Source organism: Phyllopteryx taeniolatus, chromosome 1 (genome assembly GCF_024500385.1).
Source record: "Phyllopteryx taeniolatus isolate TA_2022b chromosome 1, UOR_Ptae_1.2, whole genome shotgun sequence".
NCBI lineage: Eukaryota > Metazoa > Chordata > Actinopteri > Syngnathiformes > Syngnathidae > Phyllopteryx > Phyllopteryx taeniolatus.
In genome coordinates, this window is record NC_084502.1 from 12,899,956 (window position 1) to 12,913,629 (window position 13,674).

The window sequence follows — 13,674 nt, forward strand, 5'->3', positions numbered from 1 at the left end:
TAGCCGCAGGTTGTCTGCGAACACTGCTAACACCTTCTTGTGGCACCACCTATATATCTCACAACCTGACAGAATGGGAACCACTCTACCTTTACCCCCACACAACCTGCACAGCAGGTTCTCCCTCATCCATCACCTGTGGAAATTGGCAGGGGTAGGTAAGGCATCATACACTGCTCGGAGTAGAAAGGATATATAGAAAGGCTCGAGCCGCCACAGTTCACGACGTGTGATAGAGCTTTTGCGGGAAATTCCATCTGCTTCAGATGCCTTAAATTGCAAGCTCGATGGATTTTGCTCATCTTCCTTAATCCTCAAGATTTCAGAGTTGATTATGGATCTGTTCAGCCTAGGGGTGGAATTTGACCACTGCTAGAAATGTACTGTACCTAGTAGACCCTGTCTTCCAGTGTAAGAGTTTCCGATGAGGTCTTTGGGCCTGAAAGGAAATTATGCCTGCATTAATTCTTCACTTCCGACGAGATCTTCATGTGGCTCCTGCTTTGCTGGTGAGTTGGTCTTGAGAGTCCCTACATGTCAGGGACAGCCTGCACTTGGCAACTTTAAAATCCTCACCACTGATGACAGGGAATCTAGAGCTAGCTCGACCTTATGTAGCGCACCTCAGATAGAAAGCTCAGGGCTATACCATCCATCTTCCAAGGTGCTTGTAGAACTTCCTCTCCATTTAATCAACAGTTGATAGGAGCAACTCATATAAGGTGAGAAGCCACATGAGTCTTGCGAGCACACCATGTTGGTAGATCCAGCACTTGTATTGATTTCGTTTGCTTGGTTCAGTATGCAAGCGGAGGTGACAGTCGTAGCAGAAAAACTTTGCCCTGAGCATGCGGCAAAGTCCTTAACCGAGAAGAACATTGCTGTGCTAGAGCAAACTCCCTACTGGACACCCAAACTGGCTCCAGGTGATTTTTTTTCCCTCTTTCCCACGCTCAAGGTGGACATCAAGGGGACCCATTTTGAAAACGTGGAGGACATCAAGATGGTTGTGACGACAGAGGTGTGGAGGATCTCAGAGAATCCTTCCAGGAGCGCACAAAGGCGTGGCAGAAAAGGATGCGTTAGACTCCTGGGGGATTACTTCCAAGGGGAAATTTTGTAGCTTGGATTTGAAATATATCGTTTGTGACATCAGTTCTGGGTCATTTCTGACACACCTCGTGTATAAAATCACTCGCTTGTAGTTGTTCAAGACTCAGCTGTTGGGAAAAACATTGCACCATAATTTGTAATACTGCTACCTACTTTTTTTTTTCTTTCCCTGTGCTAAGGCCTACAGTGAATTTACTTCAAGGCGAGTAAGATCATTATAGCAGAGGTCCCATTCCAGACGGAGAGGCTGTCGTCGAGAAAATTATTTCACGTGGGCATGTCTAGCCAGAGACAGGGAAGAAAACAATCCAAATCGTTCAAAAAATGGGCCTCGCCTTGGATGACAATATCGGCATAACTTTTGCTCAACACTGCCGTGATTTCAGATACAATCATCAATCCCGAGTCAGCGTCAGAGACGTGATCACTTTAAAAGCATGTCAGCATGTAAAAGAAGAGGAAGGTGGGGGTATAAATAAATATAGCAGGTTTCTGGCAGGTAATTTTCTCCAGCTGCTCTAAGTGTGACAATCCCGCGAGGACCTACAATCTAATATTAACAGCAAATCATTATGTGAGAAGTGTTCTTGCGTGACCTGGAGCTGCACCTGTGTGACTAACTCAACTGAAGTCATTGAGTGGCGGCACGGTGGCCGACTGGTTAGAGCGTCAGCCTCACAGTTCTGAGGTGCGGGGTTCAATCCCCGTCCCCGCCTGTGTGGAGTTTGCATGTTCTCCCCGTGCCTGCGTGGGTTTTCTCCGGGCACTCCGGTTTCCTCCCACATCCCAAAAACATGCATTAATTGGAGACTCTAAATTGCCCGTAGGCATGACTGTGAGTGCGAATGGTTGTTAGTTTCTATGTGCCCTGCAATTGGCTGGCAACCAGTTCAGGGTGTACCCCGCCTCCTGCCCGATGACAGCTGGGATAGGCTCCAGCACGCCCGCGACCCTAGTGAGGAGAAGCGGCTCAGAAAATGGATGGATGGATGGAAGTCATTGAGAGATGTTAGCAGGAAGAACACATCTCCGCTTTGACAGCAGAGGGTCGTACAGAGTGTAGTGGGACTCGGATGATTTACTTGTCTATATGCGTTGGATTGACAGGGTCTCTTCTTTTGCATGTGATGCTGCTTATTTTGGCGGGGAAGGTGCATGATACGTTCTGACAGAAAATGAAGCAAATTTGATGCTGGATAAAATAGTGAATGCCGTGGGGTAAAATGTCACCATACATATTTACAATGTGTCTGCATGCAGCCAGCTGCACACTCCACAGTCTTTCTATGGCATACAATCACTGACTCCAACTCACAGCTCTTTTAAACGGAAGAACGCTAGAATATTTGATGGAAATTATCACAGGATTGTTGGTATATTATAGCTGCACCGATACATTATGTATTTTGCACAGTTTCATAATACTAAGATATACTGTGTAATGCACAGATAGCACAGTTAATGATTACTGACTAGTTAAAGAGCTCCATGTTGGAAGTTATTTCAGTGTGACCAATTAATTGTCAAAAATGGTTCCTACCATTGTAGTTGAAAGTATTTGTAATAATTCAGTACAATGACCTGCCTCTTCTGTCCAATAAATCATTTTGAATTGTCTTGTCTCTTAGAAGAAGGGTTAGCTATATGCTGGAAACAAGATTTTTGAAGATTTACCTGCGTAAAGCTGCAAGCCCAGATGTCCTGTGTTTGTAACCACAGCAAGGCATGGCTCTTTGAAATCTCGGCAAATATAGAACAGTACAGTACGAAGTTAAGCACTTTGAAGCAGTACGCCTCTATCATGCAACAGTCTACACGACCTCATTAAAAGAGAAGTTACAGGATGGAGGGCTTGTGGCGCTTTACGATTCAGAATAATTGCTGGCGTGAATTTCTAAGAGGCACCCTTGTCTAACTACCAAAATAAAATGGCTGTTTTTTTTTTTTGCATCGCTCCATCCATTTTTTTTAATACTGCATATTCTCATTAGGGCCACAGGTGAGTTGGAGCCTATCCCAGCTAACTTTGGGTGAGAGGCCAGGTACGGCATAGACTGGGTTCCCGGTCAATGGCACCTCCCCCCGTGCCTGACAAGCATAACATTGTGTCCGGAATTGTGAGATGATCCACATGAAATGGCTGTTTCCTAAAGGTTTAAAACAGACCATTTTGATAATTTCACTGAAAAAGTGTAATTTTATAAAGGACAGTAAAATGTAAATACAGTACTGTATATTGTTTTACAATAAACGTTCAAGTTAAGTTTAATGGTACTGTACAACATGAAAAAAAACGTCCAGTTTTTTTTCAAGCTAGCTTGAAAAATTGGCAGTGGCAAAATCTATTTTCTCAACACAGGCCGAGACATTTATTTAATTAATGGATTGACCACTTTTATCTTTTTAAAGCCACAAAATACATTTAATTCGCAATTCTTGCTGACAACTACGACCACAAAACTGATTTTGCTCACAAAAGCCCAAAATCTGACCTTAAAACACAGTAACAGCTCAGCGGAAACAGTATCGCGATTGACAGTGAGAACAGCCAATCAGAAAACACCATCAATGATTCCACGCCCCCCGAAACGCATCGCGGAAGTAGCAGGCTGAAGTTTGGGCCATTATGTTCCGTTTGTGGCGCTGCAACAGAACGCTTGTGACCCAGTCTGTTTTCTGGCGCATAAAGCAGTCGACGATGACCACCCAGGGCAACGTAAAAACGGACGAGAGCGGGTCGATTCACTCCAAACGACTACAGGAAGTGAACGACGTTCCGAATGACGTCATCATCCGGCCGTTTCCTCCTGTTCTGGACGAGCAGAAAGTCCAGAGCCTCGTCAATACAATAAAGGTACATTACAAGTTGAAAGTTAGTGTGCTTTCCTTGCAAGGATTCAAACTTGACACGCGTTGTTGGTATTCTTCCATCTGTGCAGAGGCGCCCAAGTACTGTACTGTACTGTACTATAAAATAAAATAGGCTGTGGTAAAAGTAGACGTATTGATTCTCCTCCTTTACCTAAGTACAAGTTTGCAGTACCCCGAAATGTAGTGAAGTACAGAAGTCAAAATTAATTGTTTCTGTCCCTTTTGATAACAACAACAACAGCTAACTACTCTGCACACTAAATATTTCCCCTTTTATAAGCTTAAGTAACTTGCACTTTAAAACAAACAAACAAACAACAACAACAGGGCACGGCTTTACTGCAAGAGAAATTCTGACAGGATCTACCTCAGTACGGTAACTAAGTATTTTTATTTCATCTCTTCCCACCACTGCATTTGTGTACATAGTTAATTATATTATAAAGTTACACACACTGGTAGCACATTGTGGTAGCACATATCCCTTTTGTTTTTCTGTCTAAAAATTCAAGTCCTCCATACCATCCATCCATTTTCTATACCGCTTGTCCCGATTAGTAATTTCGTAACACGTAAAAGCGAAAGATCTCGCCCTTAGGTTGACCAATACTAATAGGCTGACTTAATACGCAGCAGTCTTAAATCACAAAGCCAAAATGAGCCCCAATTTCGCTCTTCGTAATAGTCCGAAATGATCCTATTGCTGAGCATGCGTCTGAACAAAATAAATGCAGCTCAAATGTTCTTTCTGTTGCTCGTCTTTCAAATGCTGCCGGATAAAGCATGCATGTTTTGTATTGCTTTATTTAAAACCTATACTGGCAATTCCATCCAGGCCGGAGCAGACGTCCACGTTGTTCCTCCAATCGATGTGGTCTGGATCAAAGGCAGAGAAGGGGGAAATGATTTCTACTCATTTGGAGGCTGTCATCGCTTTGCTGCCTACCAGAGGTTGAAAATGCAGACAATCCCCGCCAAGATCACGAAATCAAACACCTCAGACCTCAGAACGTACCTGGGGGCCTCAACCCCTGATCTGCGGTGACCAAGGGCTCGTATGGAGTAACCTGCGAGTCGGGGACTTTTTGATGATGCATAGCAGATAGTCATCCATCAGGGGGCGACATATATCAAACGCAGATAATCGAAGTGTGTCAAAGGAAGTTCAGCAGGGAACTATTCCATTTTCTCTACACTGTTGTTGAAAGTCATAGACAGGTAGCATATCAATGGTGACATAGGTAGTCATCTGTGGACATTAATCCTGGTACAGTGTTTTAGAGGTTGTTCATGTTTGTTCATGTCTGACAGGTGTTTATTGGATCGAATGAAGGAGTTTATGCCACGTAAATGTCAGTTTTCGTAAATTGGGGGATTCTTACTTTTGCATTACTGTTTAGATGATTTTCCATGCAGGAGAGCCCACGTCGCATACGCCAAAGAATTTGTTGCTTTTTAAAATATTGATGAGTATTTATTAGTTATGTACTACAGTTTGTAGTAATGCCATTTTTTTAATTGTATACTCTCATACTAGAATGGCACACAAATATATATTCTGTGTACTATTTACTCATCAAATTCATTTCATTCATCCTTCCTCTGATTTTCTTTGTGTTGTAACTCAAAATGTTGTCTGTCACTGAAGATTTGTCAGAAATAGTCCCACGTACAGTAACGTCACGTCACATCTTGTTTAAATGTGTTACTTTAATATTTAAAATCCCCAAATCTGACACATGGAACCTTTTGAGGACACTTCCTGTTAATTCATAAATAAATGCTTATTTGTGGAATTTGATATGCATTTAATTTGCAATTATTGCTGCAATCATTCATGCTCATTGACAGGACTCCTCCCCCCACGAAGCTTGGGTGTTTTATTGAGTAGAAATACAAATTCATTTTCATAACAACAACATCGTTAAATGACGCTGTTCTCAAACGCACACTGCGCTACAGGCACCGCTATCCAGACTGGCAGACTGTAACAAACCATTTTGTAGAGTGGCAAATATAGCCATCCATCCATCCATCCATTTTCGGAGCCGCTTCTCCTCACTAGGGTCGCGGGCGTGCTGGAGCCTATCCCAGCAGGTGGGGCTGGCATTTGAACCCCGATCCCCAGAACTGTGAGGCAGATGTGCTAACCAGTCGCCCGCCATGCCGGCCATTCAGTACTACATCAGTGAAATAAACATGGATGTTGAGGAACACAAAGAAGACAATTCAGGTATTTTTCACCCAAAATATGTGGTTTCAATTTACCCAATTGAAAGGGCTGCCAATTGTTACCCCAAGTTTATTGGGTAAATTCAAAAAGTTGTTCTTTTTTACAGTACAGCAAGAGCAACTCCTTGCTTCCGTGTTGTTGAGAAAATCATGAAGGTTCTGTACATGGCAGGTTGTTATGCACGGACGAGAGCTTTCCTATACGTCAGCAGCCTTGATGAGCTCCCTTTGTGGCCGCTGTGGAAGTGAAGGGAGACCAAACCCAAAAGGACTCTGTATTTTCCCTTGTGTGTGTGTGTGTGTGTGTGTCACGTGTGAGAAGATTTCCTTCCTGTGGCTCTCACTGTCTGGAAGTAACCAAATCCTCAAAGGCCTTTTGACACGCAACACCGGCCGGCATTAAAAAAGAAAAAAAACAAAACATTGCACCTGTTGCTTTTGGGGAGGAGTTTGCATGCGAGGCTCTGTGGGTTTGATATTTGACGATTTAAATGTATCAAGGGGATTTTTAAGGATGAAAAATTGAGATACCGTTTTCATACATATATATATATATAAAATTATAGAATGTGTGTGTGTTTGTGTGCTGTATCTGATTTTCCCCTACAGCATTACTACAGATGGGGAAAAAAGTTGTTCAGAGCTCTAAAATATTTGATTTAGCCACTCCACTTCCACTTTCACATTGTTCTTCTTGAATGAGTCAGCTTAGCTAAGCTAAATTTAGCCTCAGTTGTTAGTCAAAGTTACATAGCGTCGTCATGTATTTCTCTGGAACTCAATTATCACTATTATTCAGGCAATTGTTGAAACCGAGTTTTCAATGATATTATATTGTTTTGGGATCATCATTTGTGGTGTATTTACAGTTTAAACTATCAGCTTGTTCACTAGCGTGTACGTTTTATATTTGTCAACTGAAATCCAGCCGGCCTACTGGTTACCACATCTGCCTCACAGTTCTGGGGCCTGTGTGGAGTTTGCAAGTTCTCCCCGTGGCTGGGTGGGTTTCCTGCGGGCAATCCGGTTTCCTCACATATCCCAAAAACGTGCGTGGTAGGTTGATTAAAGACTCTAAATTGCCCGTAGGTGTGACTGTGAGTGCAAATGGTTGTTTGTTTGTTTCTATGTGCCCTGCGATTGGCTGGCAACCAGTTCAGGGTGTACCCCGCCTCCTGCCCGATGACGGCTGGGATAGGCTCCGGCACGCCCGCGACCCGAGTGAGGAGAAGCGGTAAAGAAAATGGATGGATGGATGGAAATCCAGCCGTTTATATACATATATACAACCTCGATTCCAATGAAGTTGGGACGTTGTGTTAAACATAAATCAAAACAGAATACAATGATTTGCAAATCATGTTCAACCTATATTTCATTGGATACACTACAAAGACCAGATATTTAATGTTCAAACTGATAAACTGGATTGTTTTTAGCAAATAATCATGAACTTAGAATTTGATGGCTGCAACACGTTCCAAAAAAGCTGGGACAGGTGGGTGGCAAAAAAGACGGAGAAAGTTGAGGAATGCTCATCAAACACGTGTTTGGAACATCCCACAGGTGAACAGGCTCATTGGGAACAGGTGGGTGCCACCGATTGGCTAGAAAAGGAGCTTCCCTGAATTGCTCAGTCATTCACGAGCAAAGATGGGGCGAGGTTCACCTCTTTGTCAACAAGTGCGGGAGAAAATAGTCCAACAGCTTAAGGACAATGTTCCTCAACGTACAATTGCAAGGAATCGAGGGATTTCATCATCTACGGTCCATAATATCAACCTCATCAAAAGGTTCAGAGAATCTGCAGAAATCACTGCATGGAAGCGGCAAGGCCGAAAACCAACATTGAATGCCCGTGACCTTCGATCGCTCGGACGGCACTGCATCAAAAAACGACATCAATGTGTAAAGGACATCATCACATGGGCCCAGGAACACTTCAGAAAACCAATAAATACAGTTTGGCGCTACATCTGTTAAGTGCAACTTGAAACTTGACTATGCAAAGCAAAAGCCATTTAGCAACAACACCCAGAAACGCCGCCGGCTTCTCTGGGCCCGAGCTCAACTAAGATGGACCGATGCAAAGTGGAAAAGTGTTCTGTGGTCCGACGAGCCCACATTTCAAATAGTTTTTTGGAAATTGTGGACGTCGTGTCCTCCGGGCCAAAGAGGAAAAGAACCATCCGGACTGTTATGGACGCAAATTTCAAAAGCCAGCAACTGTGATGGTATGGGGCTGTGTTATTGCCAATGGCATGGGGAACTTACACATCCGTGAAGGCACCATAAATGCTGAAAGGTACATACAGGTTTTGGAGAAACATATGCTGCCATCCAAGCAACGTCTTTTTCATGCTTATTTCAGCAAGACAATGCCAAACCACATTCTGCACGTGTTAGCATAGCGTGGCTTCATAGTAAAAGAGTGCGGGTACTAGACTGGCCTGCCTGCAGTCCAGAGCTGTCTCCCATTGAGACATTATGAAGCGGAAAATACGACAACGGAGACCCCGGACTGTTGAACAGCATAAGCTGTACATCAAGCAAGAATGGGAAAGAATTCCACCTACAAAGCTTCAACGGTGAGTGTCCTCAGTTCCCAAATGTTTATTGAATGTTGTTCGAAGAAAAGGTGATGTCACAAACACAGCGGTAAACGTGAGCCTGTCCCAGCTTGTTTGGAACGTGTTGCAGCCATCACATGCTAAAGTGATGATTATTTGCTCAAAACAATCAAGTTGATCAGTTTGAAGAGTCAATATCTTGTCTTTGTAGTGTATTCAATTCAATATAGGTGGAACATGATTTGCAAATCATTGTATTCTCTTTTGATTTATGTTTAGCACAACGTCCCAACTTCATTGGAATTGGGGTTGTACATCAAGTACATTTTTCAATGGGTAGGCATGAAAGAGCGGCTCGTCCAGCTTGTATGTGAAATCAAATCTTCAACAAAACTGTTATGTCACACAGACACCAGTACAGACAGGGCAGCGTTGCTCTTAAACGGCTGGCAGTACGGGGGACTTCCAGCTTTGAAAATAGCTGGCAGGGATGAGTTCATAAAGGCAATCATGAACATTTTTCAAGGAAGCGTATTTCAGTTGCAGATATTTGCTGATTGCGGCAGGACTGTGTCTGTATTATGTTTACTGTTTGTCAGTTGATAATTATGAAGCTACAGATATGCTGAATTGTAGCAAAAGATTTCAATGAATACCTCATTGATATTATTGTCAATTCCAAGTCTGCCCGCCCTCACTTTAAAAAGAAAAACCGACCCCCGCAATTGGCAAAAATGCTGGTTCTCACTGGTTAGTTCCACTATGGGAGGTTTGTTTTAGGTGTAGGAGTGCAAAATGATTTCTCTCTACTTCCTATCCGGAACTGAAACCAACTGCTGGCGTGTAATTTGTGCCAGATTTGCTGTGCTGATGTGTGACTCCAGCGCTCAGACACACGTTGTGCATGAGTATTGGCCTCTGTGACAGTGAAATATACATTCACCAGTATTTCACGCTTCAAGCCTGTAAAAGGTCTCTATTTATAGGTTCCCCATTGCAGTAAATCAGCATGGAATGCACACACAAGCAAGCACACATGCTAACAGAACTGCTCATCTTCATAAAGTTTCTGTCTGAGGCAAGACATACTCCTGGGAGATACGGTGACCTCGCTATCTCATCCGGAGTCCCGAATTGCTATTGGAACAACGTGCAGCTAGTCAGCGAACAATCATACTGTAAATTCCCCAAAATCCCAAATTGCACGCATCGGAGGGAAATGGTGGGGAATTGGGAGCACAACTTTTTCAGAGTAAGAGGAAATTCAATATTTTCTTTTCTTTCAGTGGCACGCTGAAAAGTCATGTATTTTCGGGGGGAAGTAATAACTCCTCCTCCTACCAGAGTAAAGTCACTTTTGGTTTGGATTTAAAAAAAAAAATTTTTTTCAGTATTTCAATAGAGATGACATTGCAATCAGTTTTCCATTTGAGACCAGGTTTCGTTAAGTCTCGCTCGTCTCCAAAAGGCTGTTGTGGTATCAAACAGCCACAAAAACAACACAGGTTTGCAGTCCAGCGACTAACAGGTGACCAGTGTGTGCATCGTCTCTCATCCGAGGTCAACTTGCCGTGGAAATATTCGCCAAACTTGAGCATCTCTGCAGCGGTTTCTCCAGGCAAATGAGCACGATTGACCAATGAGAGAAATCACTGTCGTCATTGATCCGCAGTAAATCAGTGCACGACAATAACGTTTTGTTCCGTTCAAAGACGATGATGTTGCTTCTACATAGGGTGTCACTGCACGGTGACTCAATGAGGGGCGCACTGATACCAGTCTCTGTACTGTACGTCTGTTGTACTCGTACTCGGAAAAGAGCTCCGAAACTACTGCGCCGATACTACTTTACCAGGCTAACATTTGAACTTCCTGGCAGTTGGATTAGGAGCCATGTCAGCCGTTTAAGGCAAACACATATGACAACAACTATGCTCTGCAAAATGGAGGATGAACCCCGCTCGGGGTTAAGTAAAGAGAAATAAAGTCAGAGTAACATACAGTGGGAGATATTCTAGGACTGTGTGTGTACCTGTTTTTTTAGATACAACTAAATGATTTCATGGATTTGTTGTGTAGTTACGACTCTTCAGTATTTACAGTAGCAGGATTGGGATTCAATGGAATGCCATAATAAGCAGCTGCCTTGGCTATGACATGAGGCAAACGTGTCATCAGCAGGGGAGTGACTGGGCTAAGACAACACCCGTGCACGGTTCCTCTGCAATGCTCGAACAATGCAAAAAGTGTTGCTCAACACCAGCGAACGGCCTGTGCACAACGGTGAACTTTCTGCGGGAACAAGAAGTCAAGCCAGTGCAGGATGGAATTTACAATGCTCGAGAACATGTTCCTCTTTGTTCCGTGGCTCAGACAGATCATCAATAAGGACTCGGTGGGTGGCGAACCCAAGCAGCTACGTCCTCATCACTGAGATAAATGGATCTACGTCCTTCAAATAAGCGCCATAAGCATTCACGGCTCCTTTGAAAAGGTAGTCTTATACAACTTGCCTGTCTTCACTTTGAGGCTTAGCAAACTCCAAAAAACGATCCAAATCTGGCACACTTAGAATTCACACTGAAACTTGATGCAACGTTAACAACTTTGCCCAAAAGAATAATGTTGGAATGTTGAGTACCAAACGATTCAGAATTCACCTAAAGTTGCTTTTGTACCTCTGATTTTTGCACAAAACCAAATGGTCAAAGCACCATCGTTGGAAACCTTTGCGTCTCTCGTGAGACTTCACCTCAGTCAGTATCAACAGGAGTAACACCGCCGCCAGCCTTTTTTTTTTTGCTTTTTCTTTGCCTCTTTTGTGATGCTACCACAGAACAGTATTGGTGATAACAAAGACAGTATTTTAGTGACTTTTGATTGACCCACAGAATATTGTGTTCTGTGGAAAAACAAGCACCAAAGCTACCAAAAGATACAATTTTTTTTCACTCCCCCCAAAAAGTTCGTTTCTCGCTTTATCGTTTCTGCAGTGATCAGCTGTAACAACAAAAACACCCATTTCTGCCCAGAAAGTGGAGAAAATTAGCTTTTAGGGAAAAGAAACATGTCCAGCAGACTCTAAGATTTGTTGCTTTTGTGACACCTCAAATTTGTAAGCAGCAAAAACAAGACTGAGGACAATCTGAGTGCAAAATAGTCTTTTTTTTTTTTAACAGATATATAACGTAGAAAAGCACCATGAGTGACAGTGACTCACCGCATAACTTGAGTTGATTGTCAGTGGCTTTTTTACGTGCTGTTCGTCATTCACTGCATGAATTGCATCATCCTTGAAAACATATTTGATGAATATATTTGTTAGTGGCAATCAAATCAAAGTTGACGAATATAAACGTCCATGGCAGTGAAGGAGTTACTTATTTCTACACTTGTAATAATGGGGCAAATTTGTCCCTGAAATCGATTCATTCATTTATTCCGTCTGGAAAACAACTTTCTAAGTTGGAATAAATCAGAGATCGTCCAATTTCCCACAATGGATGGTGTTCGACCTCAGTCCAGAGGTTTATTTTTGAATTGACTGTGGTGGAACTCCATCAAATTCTCATTTTCACCCCAGCACACTTGCAGTTTGAATCCTCTTAAAGGTCTCAGAAGAGACACCATGACACTAAATCATCCCTTTGCCACTTTGTTGTTTTCTTTTTGCACCTGGGGCAAGCAAGTAAACACAGCCAGGCCATTCCAGGATCATCTGTTCACTGTTTGTTTACTCACACTTAACTTTCTCCTTCTGTGAGACCTGCAGCTTGCGTAAGGTCACAAAACTTCATTTGGCCTTAGAATGGGAGCTGGAAAGTTGAACGATGACCTTTTGAAATCTTCAAAGAAAATTCAAGGTTGATCGCTGTAAGTATTTGGGAATAGACTGTCTTTGTAATGTGCATAAACATACTGTATCAAACCAACATGAGATCGTAAACCTGTGTAAATTCACCAAAATAACACACTCCCAGGTCACCTACAAAATCGACTAGTCGCGGAACTTTTTGTTCTTTGAAATCCGGAAAGACATTCTGTATGAACGTGTACCTACCTCCTTTTGGCAATTAAGATTTCTTGAAATGTCAACAAAATACAATCTGAATTGGCCATTTGGCAAATTTCAATTGGATTTTCCATGTAGAACTGAATACACAAACTAGAGAGTTTCCTGTTGAACTTTGGTTTGACTTTACAACTACTTATTGACCTTAACATGCAAATGTCCTCTGCCCATGAGAAGACATTAAAGTCAATATTAGTTTTTCTAAAATGAACAAATTACTTGCAAACAAATGAAGCAAGTTGCCATTAACTGTTGACAGAAAGTTTGTGCATCAATGAATGTCTGACTTAATTGACACAGATGAGCAGAACTAATTGAAGTCCTGCAACATCATCATGCTGCAGCCAATTCATTTTGTATCCATTTATCTGTCGTATTTGTATTTGTTTGAAGACAACATCGTTTGGCCTGATGAAGAAAAAAGTACTTTTATGGAGTCCTGCTGTAGCATTGTAGCTCCTCGCCGCCCATCAAATCATTGAAAAATACAAACACAAGAAATGTATTCATTTGCTTCTTAACATTCTGTTGACTTCAGACACTGGCGCACAAGTGCAATGTATTGTATGGAGCCCCAGACATGACAGGAAAAATACACCAAATATACACCAAATACATAATAGTGCCTACATATACATATATCCTAATGGCTACAATTCTAACCTGCGGGTTTTTGATCTCATTCCCATGAACAACTTGGATATCAGGCTAATCAAATGGAGCGCACCTTCCCCACAAGTTGCATTTCAAATATGAATGTTATAACTTCATGTTCTGCTCTCATCGATAGCCTGCAATGCCAGACATTTGGGAATA

The 13,674-nt window shown here is 42.4% G+C and overlaps 1 protein-coding gene across 1 annotated transcript; it reads left to right on the plus strand.

The window, feature by feature from the left end:
• Window positions 1-3,679: 3,679 nt before the first annotated feature.
• On the plus strand, window positions 3,680-5,785 carry srxn1 (sulfiredoxin 1 homolog (S. cerevisiae)). The gene is made up of 2 exons (XM_061776839.1): window positions 3,680-3,967; window positions 4,820-5,785. Exons 1-2 carry the CDS (start codon window positions 3,740-3,742, stop codon window positions 5,027-5,029), a joined length of 438 nt encoding a protein of 145 aa, XP_061632823.1. The 5' UTR covers window positions 3,680-3,739; the 3' UTR covers window positions 5,030-5,785.
• Window positions 5,786-13,674: the final 7,889 nt, after the last annotated feature.